The sequence below is a fragment of the Haematobia irritans genome, chromosome 2, assembly GCF_050003625.1.
Source record: "Haematobia irritans isolate KBUSLIRL chromosome 2, ASM5000362v1, whole genome shotgun sequence".
Classification (NCBI taxonomy): domain Eukaryota; kingdom Metazoa; phylum Arthropoda; class Insecta; order Diptera; family Muscidae; genus Haematobia; species Haematobia irritans.
Window position 1 is genome coordinate 213,538,060 of NC_134398.1, and position 20,796 is coordinate 213,558,855.

The following is a 20,796-nucleotide window of genomic DNA, read 5'->3' on the forward strand; positions in this document are numbered from 1 at the left end:
CTATAGAAAATTTTCTAAAAATTTTATTTCTATAGAAAATTTTATCAAAAGTTATTTTATAGAAAATTTTGTAAAAAATGTATTTCAATATAAAATTTTGTCAAAATTTTATTTTCATAGAAAATTTTGCAAAATTTTCTTAAAATTACCAAAATTTTATTTCTATAGGATATATTGTCAAAATTTTATTTCTATTTATTCATTATTCGTAGAATTCTACCATCTGTGGCAATCGTGCCTCCGACCCTCTGATTTTATATGCCAAGTATCTTGCTTGAGTTTTTGTACCTAGAGCTATACACAAATCTTATGAATCTCCTTAAACCCCCATCTCACAAATTGCATAGAATGTCTCATATTTACATGTACATGAGGGTGTGTGTGGAGTTTGAAATTATAGTTCGCGTTCCTTGGTTATTTATGTGTTTTTGGTATTGGGATGATTGCTACGTGAGTATTAAACAGGACATGTAATGCTTCAGGCATTCTTTCACTATCGCGACATACGTGTGTCGTAGTACCCGTGTGCGTACACGCAAATATTTGTGCATGCTTATCCGTGAATGTATCATCTGGCCAGCATCCATTTTCGAATCACCCAAACACCCCCAAATAATAGCCTGAGGTGAATACACCTTTACACCCTTAAGCAATTACATCGGAGTTGTACTGGAAATGCTGTTTTGCATTAAGCAGATATTTAATGTAGAAATAGTTGAAATATTTATGCATTTATGAAGTGTGACTATTTTTTTTTTAATAAGGGGAACCCAAAAAACAACTTTGTTAATATATGACAAAAAAAAGAACGAATTATTTTTAGATAGTTAATTTTAATTAATTTTAGATAGTTAAAAGCAAGAACTTCCTAAAATACCAAATACCAAAGTTCTTAAGACAAGATCAAAAACTATAGATCTCAGCGAAAGCTATAGATCTCAGCGAAAGCTACATTCATTAGACAATCTTTGCGCGACGTTAAGTTCCAGATCTTTTCAATAGTTTAATTTCACGAGTCTCCTGAATCCTTTTTTCTTAACTGGATATTCATTTGATATTTGTAATAAAATTTTGACAAACTTAGAAAAAAAAGTATATACGGCCGTAAGTTCGGCCAGGCCGAATCTTATGCACCCTCCACCATGGGTTGCGTAGAAACTTCTATGAAAGACTGTCATCCACAATCGAATTACTTGGGTTGTGGTATCTTAAAACTTCTTAACAACGTTTTCTAAATTGTGAGTTGGTCCATACGTGGTATATATTAGACAAAAAAGTCTACAAATAATTACGAATCGATATGGACTTTTACACGATACGTAGACAGCCAGAATTGAAATATGGGGGTCGATTATATGGGGGCTATATACAATTATGAACTTGATATGGACCAATTTTTGTGTGATTGGGGATCTATTTATTTGAAGGCATATAATGTTGACAAAATTTTCTATAGAAATACAATTTTGACAAAATTTTCTATAGAAATAAAATTTTAAAAAATTTTCTAAAGAACTAAAATTTTAAGAATTCAATAGATATCAAATTTTTACAAAAAATTCTATAGAAATAAAATTTTGATAAAATTTTCTATAGAAATAAAATTTTGATAAAATGTTCTATAGAAATAAAATTTTGACAAAATGTTCTACAGAAATTAAATTTTGACAAAATTTTCTATAGAAATAAAATTTTGACAAAATTTTCTATAGAAGTAAAATGTTGACAAAATTTTCTATAGAAGTAAAATGTTGACAAAATTTTCTATAGAAACACAATTTTGACACAATTTTCCATAGAAATAAAATGTAAAAAAATATTTCTATAGAAATAAAATTTTAAGAAAATTATCTATAGTAATAAAATGTTGAGAAATTATTCTTTAGAAATAAAATTTTAACAAAATTTTCTATAGAAATACAATTTTGACAACATTTTCTATAGTAATAAAATTTTAAAAAACTTTCTATAGAAATAACATTTTCATAAAATAAAATAAGAAAATTATCTATAGTAATAAAATGTTGAGAAATTTTTCTTTAGAAATACAATTTTGACAAAAGTTTCTATAGAAATACAATTTTGACAAAATTTTCTGTAGTAATAAAATTAAAAAAAAAAATTATAGAAATAAAATTTCATAAAATAAAATAAGAAAAGTATCAATAGTAATAAAATGGTGAGAAATTTTTCTATAGAAATACAATTTTGACAAAATTTTCTATAGAAATACAATTTTGACCAACTTTTTTATAGTAATAAAATTTAAAAAAAAATTCTATAGAAATAAAATTTTCATAAAATAAAATAAGAAAATTATCTATAGTAATAAAATGTTGAGAAATTTTTCTTTAGAAATACAATTTTGACAAAAGTTTCTATAGAAATACAATTTTGACAAAATTTTCTGTAGTAATAAAATTAAAAAAAAAAAAATTATAGAAATAAAATTTCATAAAATAAAATAAGAAAAGTATCTATAGTAATAAAATTGTGAGAAATTTTTCTATAGAAATACAATTTTGACAAAATTTTCTATAGTAATAAAATTTAAAAAAAAAATTCTATAGAAATAAAATTTTCATAAAATAAAATAAGAAAATTATCTATAGTAATAAAATGTTGAGAAATTTTTCTTTAGAAATAAAATTTTGACAAATTTTTCTATAGAAATACAATTTTGACAAAATTTTCTATAGAAATAAAATTTTCATAAAATAAAATAAGAAAATTATCTATAGTAATAAAATGTTGAGAAATTTTTCTTTAGAAATAAAATTTTGACAAAATTTTCTATAGAAACACAATTTTGACAAAATTTTCTATTGTAATAAAATTTTAAAAAAATTTCTATAGGAATAAACTTTTGATAAAATTTTCTATAGAAATAAAATTTTGACAAAATTTTCTATAGAAATTACATTTTGACAAAATTTTCTATAGAAATAAAATTTTGACAAAATTTTCTCTAGAAGTAAAATTTTGACAAAATTTTCTCTAGAAGTAAAATGTTGTTTCTATAGAAATAAAATGTAAAAAATTTTCTATAGGAATAAAATTTTAAGAAAATTTTCTATAGTAATAAAATGTTGAGACATTTTTCTTTAGTAATAAATAGTAATAAAATTTAAAAAAAAAATTCTATAGAAATAAAATTTTAAGAAATTTTTCTTTAGAAATAAAATTTTGACAAAATTTTCTATAGAACTAAAATTTTGACAAAATTTTCCACAGAATTAAAATGTTGAAAAAAATTTTCTATACAGATAAAATTTTGAAAAAATGTTCTATAGAAACTAAATTTTTACAAAATTTTCTCTGGAAGTAAAATGTTGATAAAATGTTCTATAGAAATAAAATTTTGATAAAATTTTCTATACAAATAAAATGTTGATAAAATTTTCTATAGAAATTAAATTTTGACAAAATTTTCTATAGAAATAAAATTTTAAGAAAATTTTCTATAGAAATAAAATTTTGACAAAATTTTCTATACCCGAGTAAAAATTGAGAGATCTAATTTGATACGATTAGATATAATGGTAAGATCTAATCATATCTAATTACTATGGAATTAGATCTGATCAGATCTCAATATTGGCCTAGATCTAATGTCTTAGATATAATCATATCTATCCTTACATATAGTTGGATCTTATGTTAGATCTCGTCACATATGGAATTATATATAATTATATCTTATTCTGTCTCATCATATCTGGGTAAATCTACTTAGATCTAAAGACGCCAATTTTGAGATCTAATCATATCTAATTAGATCCACCAATTTTTACACGGGTAGAAATAAAATTTTGACAACATTTTCTACGGATGAGCCACTGTGTCTCCCTTAACACTATCATCACCTTATCAACATCATGTGCCTGAGATACCAAACAACCCCTTCAACATCAACAATTCACGTCAACAACAGAAGCTGTAACGATACATGAATGACATTCAAGACGATGGATGTTTTGTTATTTTGTAATTTTCGTATTTAATTCGAGTACCATTACCATCCACCCACCCCCATGCCACCACGTAAATACTGACAAAAAGCAACCAGAATGAGAAAAAATGGAACATACGCAGAAAATGAATGTATTAATAAAATTCTTTGGGAGAACACATTAGTCCTTATTTAATGTGTAATTAAATGTCATTTTTTCTCCTTTCATTTTGAAATTTCTCAAGTACACCGGGAAAAACAATGAAGCAAAATTAAAGGTACACAATTGTAGTGGTGAAACGTGATCACCAGAGTCTTCGGCGGATGGTTTTCCTGATTTCTTGGAAGACAAATGGCAAACAAGTGGTTGTGTACCACTCCGAATAAACTGTTCTCTGTTGTTCTAGTGGCGACATGTCCAGTTTTTTTGAAAAACTTCTTCACTTTCATAAAATTCAAAAATGTTAACGATTTTGTTTTTTCCAAAAATTGAAAATATGATAAAGTTCCCTTATTGATTCCAATTACAATTTCTATTTCAAAATGAGATCGAAATCGTTCACTCACTTTGCCTATATATCTTGTCAGTGTAAGGCCCTCCTTAAGTATCTCCCTCGTAACCTATTTGTCAATTTTGTTGAATCTTATTAGGTTTTAGTTTATTTCTACATTCGTGCTCCTGCTACCTAATATAGCGTCAATATTTAAACATAAACAGAACACAGGATATAAAAAGGACCTAAGGGAATTAAAACAAAGATAAAAAACACTGAAATTACAGTTCTGCGAGAAAACGAAAAAAAATGAGAATAAAGGGCAACAGCAGGAAGGGAATTTGCGAGAATAGTGGTAGGAACAGTGGAGGTAGTCACTCGCAGTTTTATTGAATGCTGCCAGTTACACATAGTAGCAGTCGATCTACCATATAATTTTCAAGGATATGGCCAATGTGCCCTTGTGCTGTGTGAGTACTCGCTGTGTGAGTTACGTTACGTTAAGAAGCTGTAATTAAAATATCTTGTAATGTAAATGTAATTAATTTTTTGTTAGCACAAGATGATGACGATGATGCTACAAATACTAGCGATAGCAAAAGTTCTGTAATTAAGTGGTGGTGGTGGTGGTGGTGGCGACGGTAGTGGTGATGCTGCGGAAGGCGGTAGTAATGATGCCCAGGGTTGGCGTCCGAAACGCAATGAATGAGAACTGGGATGTCGTTTCCCGGTGGAAATTGGGGGTGGGTGATAAATCTAAAATGATGTGTGTTTGAAATCGAAGCCATTTGTTGAGATGGTGGGGTAGTTTAGTGAGAATGCCTTTAACTCCCCTCCGAATTTACACTATACAACAAAAACATGTAAGAAGGCAGTACGCAGTTATTCATTCATTTTTGATACCACAAAAGAGTGAATAACTGAAGTAAAGAATGTTATTATGAAAATCATAAAGTATACAGGATGGCTGATATGTAATACAACCAACTAAACCGCTACATTTTTAATTTTTTGTTCAAAGGCAAAAAGTGTCGAAAACAATATCAAATTCTAGAATCACTCTACATTTGCTAGAAATGTGGTCTCCAAAAAGCCGATAAAGCTATCACACGCACACACAAAAGTGGCCCTGCAATATGTTGATCCATTTCCGGCGAAGCGTCGTCTTGAGTTGATCAAAACTTTGGTATTTTTATACCCACCACCATAGAATGGTGACGGGGGTATAATAAGTTTGTCATTCCGTTTGTAACACATCGAAATATCGATTTCCAACTATATAAAGTATATATTCTTGACCAGGGAGAAATTCTAAGACGATATAAGCTTGTGCGTCTGTCTGTTGTAATCACGCTACAGCCTTCAATAATGGCGCTATCGTCCTGAAATTTGGCACAGATTCGTCTTTTGTTTGCAGGCAGGTCAAGTTCGAAGATGGGCTATATCGGTCCAAGTTTTGGTATAGTCCCCATATAAACCGACCTCCCGATTTGGGGTCTTGGTCTTATAAAAACTGTAGTTTTTATCCAATTTGCCTGAAATTGGAAATCTAGAGGTATTTTAGGACCATAAAAAAGTGTACCGAAAATGGTGCCTATCGGTCCATGTTTTGGTATAGCCCCCATATGGACCGATTTCCCGATTTTGCTTCTTCGGCGTCTAGAAAGTGAACTTTCTATCCGATTTGCCTCAAATGGGGAATCTAGAGGTATTCAAGGACCTTAAAGTGGTGTGCCGAAAATGGTGAGTATCGGTCCATGTTTTGATATAGCCCCCATATCGACCGATCTCACGATTTTATTTCTTGGGCTTCTGGATTCCGTAGTTTTTATCCAATTGGCCTGTAATTTGAAATCTAGAGGTATTTTAGTATCATAAAGACGTATGTCGAAAATGGTGAGTACCGGTCCATGGTTTTATACAGCCCCCATATATACCGATCTCCCGATTTTACTTCTTGGCCTTCTAGAAACCGTAGTTTTTGGCCAATTTACCTGAAATATGAAATCTAGAGGTATTCTAGGAAAATAAAGAGATGTGCCAAAAATGGTGATTATCGGTCCATGTTTTGGTACAGCGTCCATATGGACCGATTTCCCGATTTTGCTTCTTGGGCGTCTAGAAAGTGTATTTTCTATCCGATTTGCCTCAAATCGGGAATATAGAGGTATTCAAGGACCTTAAAGAGGTGTGCCGAAAATGGTGAGTATCGGTCTATGTTTTGATATAGCCCCCGATCTCCCGATTTTACTCTTTGGCTTCTAGAATCCGTAGTTTTTATCCAATTTGCCTAGGACCATAAAGACGTGTGTCGAAAATGGTGATTATCGGATGTTTTTATATAGCCACCATATAGACCGATATCCCAATTTTATTTCTTGGTCTTCTAGAATCCGTAATTTTTACCCAATGTGCCACAAATGGGAAATCTAGATATTCTAGGACCTTAAGAAGATGTGCCGAAAATGCTGATTATCGGTCCATGTTTTGATATAGCCCCCATATAGACCGACCTCTCGATTTTACTTCTTGGGCTTCTAGAATCCGTAGTTTTTTCCAGATTTTATTTCTTGGGCTTCTATAATCCGTAGTTTTTATCCAATTTGCCTGAAATCGGAAATCTAGAGGTATTCTAGGATCATGAAGGGGTGTGCCGAATATATTGAGTATCGGTACAGTTTTTGATATAGCTCCCTTATAAACCGGCCCTCCGATTTGGGGTCTAGATTCTAGAACTACAATTACATGTGCTGAATACTGTATGTATCCTTCGATGTTTTGGTATAGCCCCCATTACACCGAACTCCCGATTTAACTCCTAGGGTTTCTAGAAATTTTAGTTTTTATCCGATTTCCCACAAATTGAAAATATACTGGCATTTAATGCCCTACATTGTATATTTGGTGCGAAATTTAGTGATAATACCCAGAATAGCCGCTTCAGTGGGTCGATTAAATTGACCATAAAAGGTAGAAGCGCGAGATGAACTCGCTTCAATTCAATATTGTTCGTTTGTAAGACAGTGAAACATAAAACGAGCGTCAACTGTTTAAACCAGTGTTGCCAAAAATATAATAGCTAAAAAATCACCCTTTATTTGGCATTTCTTTGGCATGCTGGGAGCGACCATCGGTCTTAACGGCACCCCACACCACTGCCATTCGTTGACGCTTTAGTTCTGATGCCCCATCGAAAGTGTAAATTTTCAGCTGACCCAATCATTTTGTTTGTTCTCACGGGAGAAAACTCGCGAAGCAACTCCTTGGTTCTTTCCAGCCTACCATCTTTTGTATATCGGTTAGCACTTCCACCTTTTGGAAATTCAATGGCTTTAGTCCAAGCTCATTTTCACTATGTTTTTCATCGTTTCTCGCGATATGGTCAGCTCAAAAGCAAGTTTTCTACGACTATTCCGTGGATTTCAATTAAATCTGGCCTTTGCGTTTCAGAGCATTTATGGTGTTCCTTCTGTTTGTCCACTATTTTGACGCAATCTAACACTACACGCAAAGAAAAAAAAAACGTTTGGAAAACGTGTACCGAAAACGTTTTTCTTTTAGATAGAGTTTTTTGAATTGCTTCGAAAAGTATACACTTTTATCACCAAAAAAATTCGTTTGTTACAAAATTTTTATTTTTTCAATAAAAAAAGGTATTTTTGAACCAACAACACAGTCTATTTCGTTTATATCAAACACTGTTTGTTTCTAAATTTAGGTCTTTAATAAGACACATTTTACAGTTCATAGTAAAAATTTTATATAGTAGAATGTAATGTTGAACATGTTTGCGGAATCCTTCGACCCTATCTGGAATATATGTAAAAAAAAAAAAAACTTTGGTCGAAGCAGGGATCGAACCCACGACCCTTGGCATGCAAGTCAGACGTAGCAACCCCTGCTCCACGGTGCCCAACTAAATGTATTTTTCTGTTAAATAAACTTTGTTTAATCGGCTCGTGGGCGCCGCAAGCTATGCTATATAAATATAACTTATATGGGTAATTGTCTACAATAACGGCTACATAGCTCAGTGGATAGTGTGTTGGCTTACAAATTGCATGGTCCGCGGTTCGATTCTCCGTCCAGGCGAAAGGTAAAAAATAATTAAAAAATTTATAAAATCGTATAATTTCTTCTACATTGTCTGTATTATAGAAAAAGGTGCTAAGAACTAAAAACTTCGTGGAAGTGAGAAATATGGGAGCAAAAATGCAATTAGCCAGAAATTTTTTTTTTTTTGAGTTAGTCTTTATGAAATTGTTTTTACATCCTGGAAAAGAATAAACTTTTATCACAAAAAGTATATACTTTTCTTCCAAATACACTTCCTTTCAACGAAAAGCGAATGCGAAACGAACTTTGTTTGTCTAAAATTTCGTTTGGGAGGAAAGAATTATTTTTTTGTGTGTACCAGCAATGGTACGAGAAACAAAAGATTTGTTCACATTTAAATCCTAAAGGCCTCCAAAGATATCATCCTTTGGTTTTCCAGCCAAATACACAGCAATAACACTAACACACTTGAATTCTATCACGAATAACTTTATTTCTGAATTCAATAGGACAAAAGGCCTTTGCAAACTTGTAAACAATAAAATTAACTGTCACTGAAATAAATCTGGCAGAGGAGCGTTTAAAACATGATAGCAAACTAAAGTTGATTGCAATACATATCAGCCACTCTTAATATGTATGTATCCCAATGATAGTAAACAAATCGGAAATGTTGTACGAAAATTATTAATCTGGTACCAAATTTAGTACCAATTTCCTCTGACCCAATTTATTTATCATCAATTTTTGACTCAAACTAAATATTTCGCTTCGAAAAACCCTATTTTCAGTCGACTAGTGTTTAAGTCACCGTCCATATCTCATGCCAAACGTTGTGTACGTTTGAAGGTAAACATTTGTATGTCAGGGATTAGCAGTGAAATTTAATAATGGCCGAACATAAACGTGGGCAAACATTCCATCCTCCACACACTTTTCAATTTCCCTTTGTGATGTTGAACGATAGTGAAACAACGCCACACAATGCTATCTCGTTTTACATTACCTTTTTGCACAAACAGCCTAAAGGGATTTAATTTGACGCATACACACACACACACACATTTGAAATACAATGAAAAGGATATATGGTATTCCAAATACTTACTGCATCATAATGGCACTTTCAATGGAAAACGAATCGGTCGGCAGGCCACATATATTCCAATTACGTATTTCCACAGGTTCACCCAGAACATTGGTCAATTGAAAATCTTGACTACAAACAACACCAAAGCTGGCACATTTTTCAGCCCATTTTCGGGTTTGTTCCACGCGATAGTCAATGGTAAAGGGTCCCAAATAGGATACCACTCCGGAGGATATTAGAACATCCCCCGTAAGAGTATTGTATATTAAGCCTAATTGTTTGGCGGTCTCTGACCAACGGGTGCGTTCACCTCCCAGACCGGAAATCAATTCTTGGGCTCGTTGTAGTTTTTTGGTACAAGCTTCATGTTCGGCTTGGAGAATACTGCAATGAAAAGAAGTGGAAGGAAATGTTAGATATGCAGAAGAATCGGAGTTTATATCTCTTCCACGCAACTTACCCATATTCCTTTTGTTGTTTCTCCAACACTTTTTGTATGGCTGCCAAATTAGCTTCGACTCTTTGGAGTTGGGCCAATTTTTCGTTCAAAGTTCTTTGGGCAGACTGTAGGAAATAGTAAAATAATATAATATTTAAAAATTTTAAGCCTTCTCTAGACCTTCCCATTTTCTCTTTTTTCACTAAAAATCACTTACATTATAAGCTTCTTCGGCTTCAGCCAAGGCTATTTTCTTAGGAGCCACAACTTTGGCCACCACATCATATTTGACCAATGCCAAAATCCATTTATACAAACCCTCACAAGCTGTAGAGGCACTTTTTATTTTCTCCGGATCAAAGGCTTCATGATTTAGAACACGTTCCTGTAACTTTTTAATTACCGCCGGTGGTATATTATCTTTATCGAAATTAAGTAAACTATCCAAAAATTTAATATCGCTCAAGACCTTTTTCGAAGGACCCCAATAGTCTTCAATCATACCCACACCACTGGGATTGGCAACACGTTCCGGTTTAATCTCTTTTAGAATGCATACAGCTTCCATGACAATACGTACAGCCATGGGAGGACTTTTCATGGTCTTAACTACAGCTATATCGGCTGTGGTTAAGGTATTCAAGGCTTCCATAGCCTCATTGAGAATGGGTAAAGCCTCACCCAATTTGGCATCACATTCATCTTTGATTTCTTGAGCCAACATAGCTTGTTCAGAGGCTACTGCCTCATCAGCTTTAACAATTTCTCGCTGCTCCTCGGCAGCTTTACTATCTTCGGTGACTTTGGCCACTTGTATGGCCACCGTTTCGGCAGCAGCCTTAATTTTTGGTTCCAGGGATACCAATTGTTCCTGCATCACTCCCACTTGCTGAGCAGCAATATCCAATTGAGATATACCAGTTAAATAGCGATTTTTATTTAGGAGTATGGAGCTGAAAAAAAAAAACGGAGAGAAAATAAATAATCATTGATAGACGACAACTCCCCGAACAGTATTCCATGGTGAGTGACACCATTTGCAACAGTTATGAATTTTAAACTTTTGGAGAAATGTGTTCCACTGAATAATATATTGTTCAGCATACGTCCCATATAAGGGCCAACTTAATAATGGGTTCAACCTCAGTTTCCACCGATCACAAAAATCCCAAGTACATTCCTTTGGAATATACCAGCCTTTATTGGATAGAGTTTTGAATATTTATATTCTATTTTGCACTCTGAAGAATCTATCCTGAAGGAATGATTTCAGAATTTCATAAAAATCTTTTGGGATATCTTTTTGTAGTTTAGCCAAAGACCTTGATGCCAAACTTGCTTGCCCTACATTCGAGAGTACGGGCGAATAAATGCATTTATTTTCTAAAATTCATTGTGCTACATTGACTATGCGATCACGGTGGCCACTCGAACCGAAAATAATCTACCAAAATATGGAGAAAATATTAACAAAAAACAATCAAACAAAAAAACTTTGCAATATTTTACTTCCATAGCTTCAGCATAAAACCTCTGCGTTGACTAAACTATATGTGTAGCTTAACTAACAGAGGAAAAGTATGCTTGTTAAATTTAGTTGGGCAAAGCCCTATATACTGCAAAATGGTTGGATGGACAGCCGTTTCGGAAATACCACATTCCTCAAACTTTTCTATAGAACTAAAATTTTTTCAAAATTTTCTATAGAAAGAAAATTTTTACAAAATTTTCTATAGAAATAAAATATAGACAAAATTTTGACAAAAAATTTCTTTAGAAATAAAATTCTGACAAATTTTTCTATAGAAACAAAATTTTGACAAAAATTTCTATAGAAATAAAGTTTTGACAAAAATTTCTATAGAAATAAAATTTTGACAAAAATTTCTATAGAAATAAAATTTTGACAAAATTTCTACAAAAATAACATTTTTTACATAATTTTCTATAGATATAAAATTTTGACAAAATTTTCTATAGAAATCAAATTTTGGCAAAATTTTCTATAACAAGTATATACAGTAGTAATCCAATATAATAGTTTCCTTTCCAATATAATAGTTTCCTTTGAAAATATCAGGGGGGTTTGATGACAGATATTTTCCCAAGCAGATCAGTTCAATCAGTACGTTTCCCACAGATAAATGTAAAGATTTTTCCTATGAAGACTAGATCAGATTCTGAATTTATAACAACCATTTTTTGTTTGAGTTTTAGAGGAATCATAAACATCTCTTGTAAGTGTGCAAGAAAATGATGACATAACGCCTTGATTTGAAATCTAAAATCTGTAGATTTTCATCCCAATTATTTAAATGATTACGAGAAGTAAAATCTGGAAATTTTGCATTCAGTTTCAAGCAATTTTCATGATCAGTGCACCTTCTATACCCTCAACAAGTGAAATCGGTCTATATGGATGCCTTACCAAATGGACCGATAAAAGTAAATCATATACACTTTGGTATGGGTCTAAAGTGCCAGTATATTTTCAATTTGTGGGAAATCGGATAAAAACTACAATTTCTAGAAACCCTAGGAGTTGAATCGGGAGTTCGGTGTAATGGGGGCTATTCCAAAGTTCCAGAATCTAGACCCCAAATCAGAGGGCTGGTTTATAAGGGAGCTATATCAAAAACTGTACCGATACAATATATTCGGCACACCTCTTTATGGTCCTAGAATACCTCTAGATTTCCAATTTCAGGCAAATTTGATAAAAACTATGGATTCTAGAAGTCCCACAAGTAAAATCGGGAGATCGGTTTATATGGGGGCTATATCAAAACATGGTCCGGTAATCGTCATTTTGGGCAGATACTTTTATTTTCCTAGAATACCTTTAGATTTCCAATTTCAGGCAAATTGGATAAAAACTAAGGATTCTAGAAGTCCCAGAAGTAAAATCGGGAGATATGGGTGCTATATCAAAACATGGTCCTCTAGATTTCCGATTTGAGGCAAATTGGGTTAAAATTACGGCTTTTATAAGCCCAAGACGGACATGCTTATATCGTCTTAGAATTTCTCCCTGATCAAGAAAATTTATTTTATATAATCGGAAATCGATATTTCGATGTGTTACAAACGGAATGACAAACTTTTATACCCCCGTCACCATTTTATGGTGGTGGGTATAAAAATAAAATTTGTTTTGAGCGTGCTTCCTGGAGCTTTGTTTTTTGCACTCATCAGCATCCTCTACTTGCAGCAAAACTATCAACCAATTATCAGAATAAATTCGGGTAATTCACTACACCCAAGGTGAAATACACTTGAACCTCCCAAATCAAAAGGGTTTAGACAGTCGGCTTTGCCTAAATATATTTACAAGCATATCTCTTTTCCTTTGCCAAAGTCAAATCATCGATTTGAATGCAATTTGCTGGGTTTGTTTGGAACGTGATTCCTGTATCTTCTTTTTTATACCCACCACCATAGAATGGTGACGGGGGTATAATAAGTTTGTCATTCCGTTTGTAACACATCGAAATATCGATTTCCGACTATATAAAGTATATATATTCTTGATCAGGGAGAAATTCTAAGACGATATAACGATGTCCGTCTGTCTGTCTGTTGTAATCACGCTACAGTCTTCAATAATGAAGCAATCGTGCTGAAATTTTGCACAAACTCGTCTTTTGTCTGCAGGCAGGTCAAGTTCGAAGATGGGCTATATCGGTCCAGGTTTTGATATAGTCCCCATATAAACCGACCTCCCGATTTGGGGTCTTGGGCTTATAGAAATCGTAGTTTTATCCAATTTACCTGAAATTGGGAATCTAGAGGTATTGTAGGACCACAAATATGTGTGCCAAAAATTGTGAGTATCGGTCCATATTTTGGTATAGCCCCCATATAGACCGATCTCCCGATTTTACTTCTTGGGCTTCTAGAAACCGCAGTTTTTAATCAATTTACCTGAAATTGGAAATCGAGAGGTACTTTAGAACCGTAAAGAGGTGTGCCAAAAATGGTGAGCATCGGTCCATGTTTTGGTATGGTCCCCATATAAACCAACCTCCCGATTTGGGGTCTTGGGCTTATAGAAACCGTAGTTCTTATCCAATTTGCCTGAAATTTTAAATCTAGAGGTACTTGAGGACCATCAAAAGGTGTGCCGAAAATGGTTCGTATCGTTCCATGTTTTGGTATAGCCCCTATATAGACCGATCTCCCGATTTTACATCTTGGGTTTATAGAATCCGTAGTTTATATACAATTTGCCTGAAATTGGAAATTTATAGGTATTTTAGGACCATAAAGAGGTGTGCCACAAATGGTGAGTATCGGTCCATGTTTGGGTATAGCTCCCATATAGACCGACATCCCGATTTTACTTCCTGGGCTTCTAGAATCCGAAGTTTTTATCCAATTTGCCTGAAATTGGAAATCTAGAGGTATTTTCGGGCCATAAAGAGGTGTGCCGAAAACGGTGAGTATCGGTCCATATTTTAGTATAGCCCCCATAAGAACGATCTCCCGATTTAATTCCTTATATTTCTAGAAACCGTAGTTTTTATCCGATTTGCCTGAAATTGTAAATATTCTGGTATTTTAGGCTCACAAAAACGTGTATCGGATTAAGTTTTTATCGGTCCATTTGGTAATGCCTCCATATAGACCGACTTCACTTCTTGGGGGTATAGAAGGCGCACTGATCATGAAAATTGCTTGAAACTCAATGTAAAATTTCCATATTTTACTTCTCGGGTGAAAATCTACTGACTTAAGATTTCAAATCAAGATGTTATTTTATAATTTTCTTGCACACTTACAAGAGATGTTAATGATTCCTCTAAAACTCAAACAAAAATGGTTCTTATAAATCCAGAATCTGATATAGTCCTCATAGGTGAAATCTTTCAATTTATCTTCGGGAAGTGTCCTCGAGTTCCCAAGCCCTCCTGAAATTTCAAAGGAAACCCTAATATTTGGTTCATGGTGGTGGGTATTTAAGATTCGGCCCGGCCGAACTTACTGCTGTAAATACTTGTTTTATAGAAAAAGTTGTCAAAATTTTTTTTTATAGAAAATTTTGTCAAAATTTTATTTTTATAGAAAATTTTATTTTTATAGAAAGTTTTGTCAAAATTTTATTTTTGTCAAATTTTTTTTTTATAGAAAATTTTTGTCAAAATTTTATTTGTATAGAAAATTTTGTCAAGGTTTTCTTTTTCTAGAAAATTTTCTCAAAATTGTATTTTTGTAGAAAATTTCGTCGAAATCTTATTTGTATAGAAAATTTGTAGAGTATTTTGCAAAATCTAACAAACCATCACGAATTCTACCAATCTACCAAACAGTAAATTATCTAACATTTTTGGTATAAATCTACCAACTGTGGTAACCATGTATGCGATGTAATTGTTGTATTGTCGAGTAGCTGTTTCTGAATCCAAATTGGTGATATAGAATCAATTGTCTACTGGAAGTAAAAAGTTAATTCGTTTCCAGGTCTGGCAGGTTTGTGGATAACAATGATTTCAGCTATTTTCAATTCGAGCGGAACGTGAAAACATGCTTTTTTTTGTACAATGCAGTTTTTTGTGGCTACCTGTGACAGCTTTTAAAGCAGTTTTTCCAGTAAGCAAGTCATATCTTGGAGCTTTTTTTTCAACTCAAATCCTTTGAAATAATGTCTTTACGTTCTTTAAGAGTTCACACAAAAAAATTTTTTTCTGATTCAATCACGAAATTAATTGATCCAATTAATTTTTTAATTGAAATGTCTTCAATCACAGAAATGATAGTATCAATTAAAAAATTAATTGACTGTCAATTAAAAAATTAATTGATCCAATTAAATATTTAGTTGATAATATTAATTTGTGTGATCGATTTTTATTTCAATTAAAAAATTTGTTGTAAAATTTGTTGTTGTAAATTTTTAATTGAATATTTTTTAAAACTCAATTAAGATTTTAATTGGAAAAATTTTCGTGAAATTTTTTTCTGTGTTGTTTGTTTTATAGCAGTATTATCGATGATTCTGTCAAAGATGTTATTTGATTTGGACATTGGTAAACTGATTCCTACTACCCTAACTAAATTTATTGGTTTGAGTTCCTTGAAGTAAACGCAGCGTACCGTTTCAAAAGGAAATTATAACCCCAAGCCAAAGAGGTGTACAACTTCAAACTTATTTCTAAATGTTTATATGAAACTGATAGATCCATACCATATATCCATGGATCTAAAGAGCCATGTTGCATGTTTATTAAAAAGTGGACATCACACCTTTTTATCAAATACTATTTGTCATCTTTATCGACCTTATGCGGCTAGTAACGTTAACATTTAGATTCTTCATTCAGTAGTTTACTTACGCTCTCTTCTTATTCAATAAAGCTTTGAAAGTTTGTATCAACTCCAAATATGAAGTAGGTGTCACATAGTTATGTCGTTTCAATCTCAAATAGAATGCCTCCGATAGAGCTTGTGTTGATGTATGAAATTCCATGCACATATCAATGGCAGCCCTTCTCTCTACGTCCGTGAGATCTTCTTGAGCTAAAAATCTTGTAGAAACAGCTAATAGAGCATCTTCTGGCCATGCTTGGAACCAATCAATTGTACAACAATTGACAATGGAAGGAAATTTACGTATGCGTATACGTAAAGCTTCACCAATGGGGGACATGGCCAATACAATATGCAATTGATCTTTGCAAGTCTATAGAGAGAAAGAAGAAATGATGTTCACAGTTACAAGGAATAGATCAAATTTGACAGAGTTGCTTACCGTTACAAAGAAATTGAATAAAGCCACAGGACTTCCATCAGTTTGAACTGCCTTATCTCTTTGCTTATCTATTTGGGCCATTTTCTCCACAACTTCTTGTTTCTCCTCATTGCTAAAGAGATTTGGTACTTCGCCAGAATTTAAAAGATTATTGATATCTTCCAAAAATGATTGATCTTTAATCTAAATTAGAAAATCAATATTAAAATCATGAAGCGATAATACTTCCAGAAGGTTAGTGTGGTTGCTTTATCCCTGGGAAATCGTGGAGTTAGTTCAAAATAATTATAGGAGCAGATCTGTGATAAAAGAAGATTCCAATTTCCCCAGGGAATATTTGATGGAGCAAAAAGCTATTTTTCTCCCACCTTTAAATTCCCTGAAGAACAATCCTCACTCAATCCTTACATTACCTGGACATCGGTGAACAAAAATACTCCATGCATTTCGGATGAACTTATTTTACGCAATATATTTTTAATATCCTCATGCCATTCATTTGGTCCATATAATCGAGATATTTCCACTTGAAACAATTCATAATCACATATATGCGAAGCCAAACGAGTTAAGCTCTGACGTCCGGAGCCACCGACTCCAATGAGTAGAGCATGACTACGTGGCTGCTTTATTATGCGACATATTCTCGATAAATGTTCCACGGCAAAACGAAACAAAACCAAATTCATGGGTTTCTTGGACATATTGTTGTACTCCACCAGATAGGATTCGACAACATTACGCAATTCATCCAGATCTTGGACCTCAATATAGTTTTTAGTATCCGCCTTGGGATTGGTGAAATCACAAAATATTAAATTTCTAAAATCTGCTTCGGTGAGTTTCTCTCCTTTCTGGACAAAACGTTCGAATAGTTCCTCCGGTTCAATGGTGAAACTGGTACGCATTTGTTCACACAGAGCATTGAAAAGCCAAGAACGATCAGCATCTTCTACTAGGCGATCACCATAAACACGAAACACTTCATGAACCCATAGACGACGCATGGAGTTTAGATCTTCTGTGGCCTCTGGTACGGATAGCAATACTCCTTGTATAACTCGCGAAAAATCACGCAAATTGAAGAGATAATGTGACTTTGCCGGGGTAGGTAATAGATTCATTTTGGCCTTATTGTATATGGTCAATGTAGCAGTAACTATCTCTTCAATACATGGATCAAATTCCTTGGAGAAACCTCTGAAAGGAGAGACGAGAAATGGACAATCAGAAAAAAATTTCTCATTAAATCGCAAATAGAGCCAAAGTTCGCTTACTAACTAACCCTTACCTTGTATCCAAATGCCACAATATAATCTTACTGAATATGGTCTTCAAGATATCATCGTTGAACTCATCAATAGCCAATACATTAAAATGTCTCTGGAACCGGGGTGTTATGGTATTACCCGTCGATGGTGGACCCATGGCACAAATCATTTGTATATCTATCAGTTTGATGGGTACAATTGTCTTACGATCATACCACATCCAATGATCCATCATCATACGTAACAACTCAATGGGTGGTTGAGCCCCATAATTCTCCTTCAAAGGCATTGAGACATCATCAATAAATATGACGAAACGTTTATTCAATGGCGGACCGTAGACCCCTTTGCGTCGTTTATCCAATTTCGACATGATAATATCTTGAGTTTGATTTGCCGATGTTTGTGCCGAGAAATTAATGAGCAATGGTTTATAGACCAGTAAATCCATTTTCTTCAACATATAGTCGATAATGTAACAACTCTTTCCGGTTCCTGTGGGACCCACAAACAACACCGGTTTCCCATGCCTCACAAGTAAATCCAATATGGCGGTAGTGCGAACATTCTCATTGGTCACAATGATGATTTGGTTTACAGGAATATCACGACTTATGGCTGGAGCAGCAGCTACATCATCTTGCCAAGGTTTCCATTTACCTTTACCTTCCTTGATAAAACGATAATCGAATACGGATCCTTGCTTAGGTATGGGAAATATAAAGGGTTTGGCTAAAACGGGAACATGTAACTCTTCCGGAATACCAAAGGATTCATAAAGGTTATCGGGGAAATTCTTTTCCATAAGGCCTCGGAAAACCAAATTAAATTTCTCTCTACTATTCGAGTCTAAAGAAGCACCCAAAGACCATATACAAGAGAAAAGGAAAACTCCTTCAATTTGTGCTCTCATGTCCAAATCCGAAAGACTTTGCACATATTTCTCATCTTTAAAATCGTCGAGAAAACAATCGAAAAGATTCATCAGGGAATTCATTAAATTCGCATCTGATGTAGGAGCAATTTCGAAGAGTGAAGCCTTACGCACAATGTACAGTAAAATAGGACAAAATCTTGCAATCAATGTTGACACTAATTGTTTGGCCACTGCATGAAAACTAGCAGGCAATTTATTCTTCCATGATGTTACCAAAGGTTCCCAGCCCAACGACGACGGCTCCATATAGATCATACCACATCGAGATACTGTGGCCGGCGATGCAACCTCCAAATCCATGGGTTCGAATATTAGATTAGTCGTAGGCGATAGTTGGATAATCTCCCCAGACATCAAACACAATTTCTTATTATCATCCAATACAGTATTCATGTTTTCAATCCAAATGGCATCTACAGGACCATCAAATATAAGCCATTTACGATCAGGAGATTCGGAAACAGCAAATTGACGATAGCTAACAGCTAAAATGCCATCACTCCACTCATGTGACACAGCATCGAATTGACCATAAAGTTGACCCATAGTAATTGCCTTGGGATTCATTATAGTGAAAATGGCACGATTTTCTCCAGCATTCTAAAAAAATCGAAATGTTGCAATTTTATAAAAAAAAAAACAAGTATATACGGCCGTAAGTTCGGCCAGGCCGAATCTTATGTACCCTCCACCATGGATTGCGTAGAAACTTCTACGAAAGACTGTCATCCACAAATTTCAACTCACATGGTTGTTAAATATCATATGCTACCACCACGTACCAAATTTCAACCAGATCGGATGAATTTTGCTTCTCCAAAAGGCACCGGAGGTCAAATCTGGGGATCGGTTTATATGGGAGCTATATATTATTATGGACTGATAGGAACCAATTCCTGCATGGTTGTTGGATACCCTATACTAACATCACGTACCAAATTTCAACCGAATGGAAAGAATTTTGCACTTCCAAGGTGCTCCGGATGTCAAATCTGGAGATCGGTTTATATGGGGCCTATATAATTATGGACCGATATCGACCAATTTTTGGGTGTTTGAGGCCATATATTAACATCACGTACCATATTTCAACTGAATCAGATGAATTTTGGTCTTCTAAGAAGCTCCGGAGGTCAAATCTGGTGATCGGTTTATATGGGGGCTATATATAATTATGGACCGATATGGACCAATTTGTGCATGGTTATTAGATACCATATACGAACATCATGTACCAAATTTCAGCCGGATCGGATGAAATTTGTTTCTCTTAGAGGCTCCGAAAGCCAAATCGGGGGGTCGGTTTATATGGGGGCTATATATAATTATGAACCGATGTGGACCAATTTTTTCACGGTTGTTAGAGACCATATACTAACACCATGTACCAAATTTCGGCCGGATCGGATGAAATTTGCTTCTCTTAGAGTGTCTGAAAGCCAAATTTACGTAAAATTCACGTAAAAGTGGACCGATATGGCCCATTTGCAATACCATCCGACCTACATCAATAACAACTACTTGTGCCAAGTTTCAAGTCGATAGCTTGTTTCGTTCGGAAGTTAGCGTGATTTCCACAGACGGACGGACGGACGGACATGCTCAGATCGACTCAGAATTTCACCACAACCCAGAGGTCTTAGAGCAATATTTCGATGCGTTGCAAACGGAATGACAAAGTTAATATACCCCCATCCTATGGAGGAGGGTATAAAAATATTCATTGAATAATATGGGAGTTGAATCCATTTAATAAACCCCTAAGCATTGAATCTGACCATTTATACACACATCGGGGAACACTTATAG

At 34.0% G+C, this 20,796-nt stretch overlaps 1 protein-coding gene across 1 annotated transcript in view; it reads right to left on the minus strand.

The window, feature by feature from the left end:
* Positions 1 to 20,796, minus strand: part of Dhc36C (Dynein heavy chain at 36C) — a 180,810-nt gene that overhangs the window by 132,057 nt on the left and 27,957 nt on the right. Inside the window, exons 16-22 of the mRNA XM_075297362.1 lie at positions 18,071 to 19,587; positions 17,193 to 17,979; positions 16,780 to 16,962; positions 16,364 to 16,710; positions 10,249 to 10,984; positions 10,053 to 10,156; positions 9,611 to 9,976 (exon numbers count right to left, since the gene is read on the minus strand). Of these exons, the coding sequence (XP_075153477.1) occupies positions 9,611 to 9,976; positions 10,053 to 10,156; positions 10,249 to 10,984; positions 16,364 to 16,710; positions 16,780 to 16,962; positions 17,193 to 17,979; positions 18,071 to 19,587 (4,040 nt within the window). The remainder of the gene's footprint in view (positions 1 to 9,610; positions 9,977 to 10,052; positions 10,157 to 10,248; positions 10,985 to 16,363; positions 16,711 to 16,779; positions 16,963 to 17,192; positions 17,980 to 18,070; positions 19,588 to 20,796) is intronic.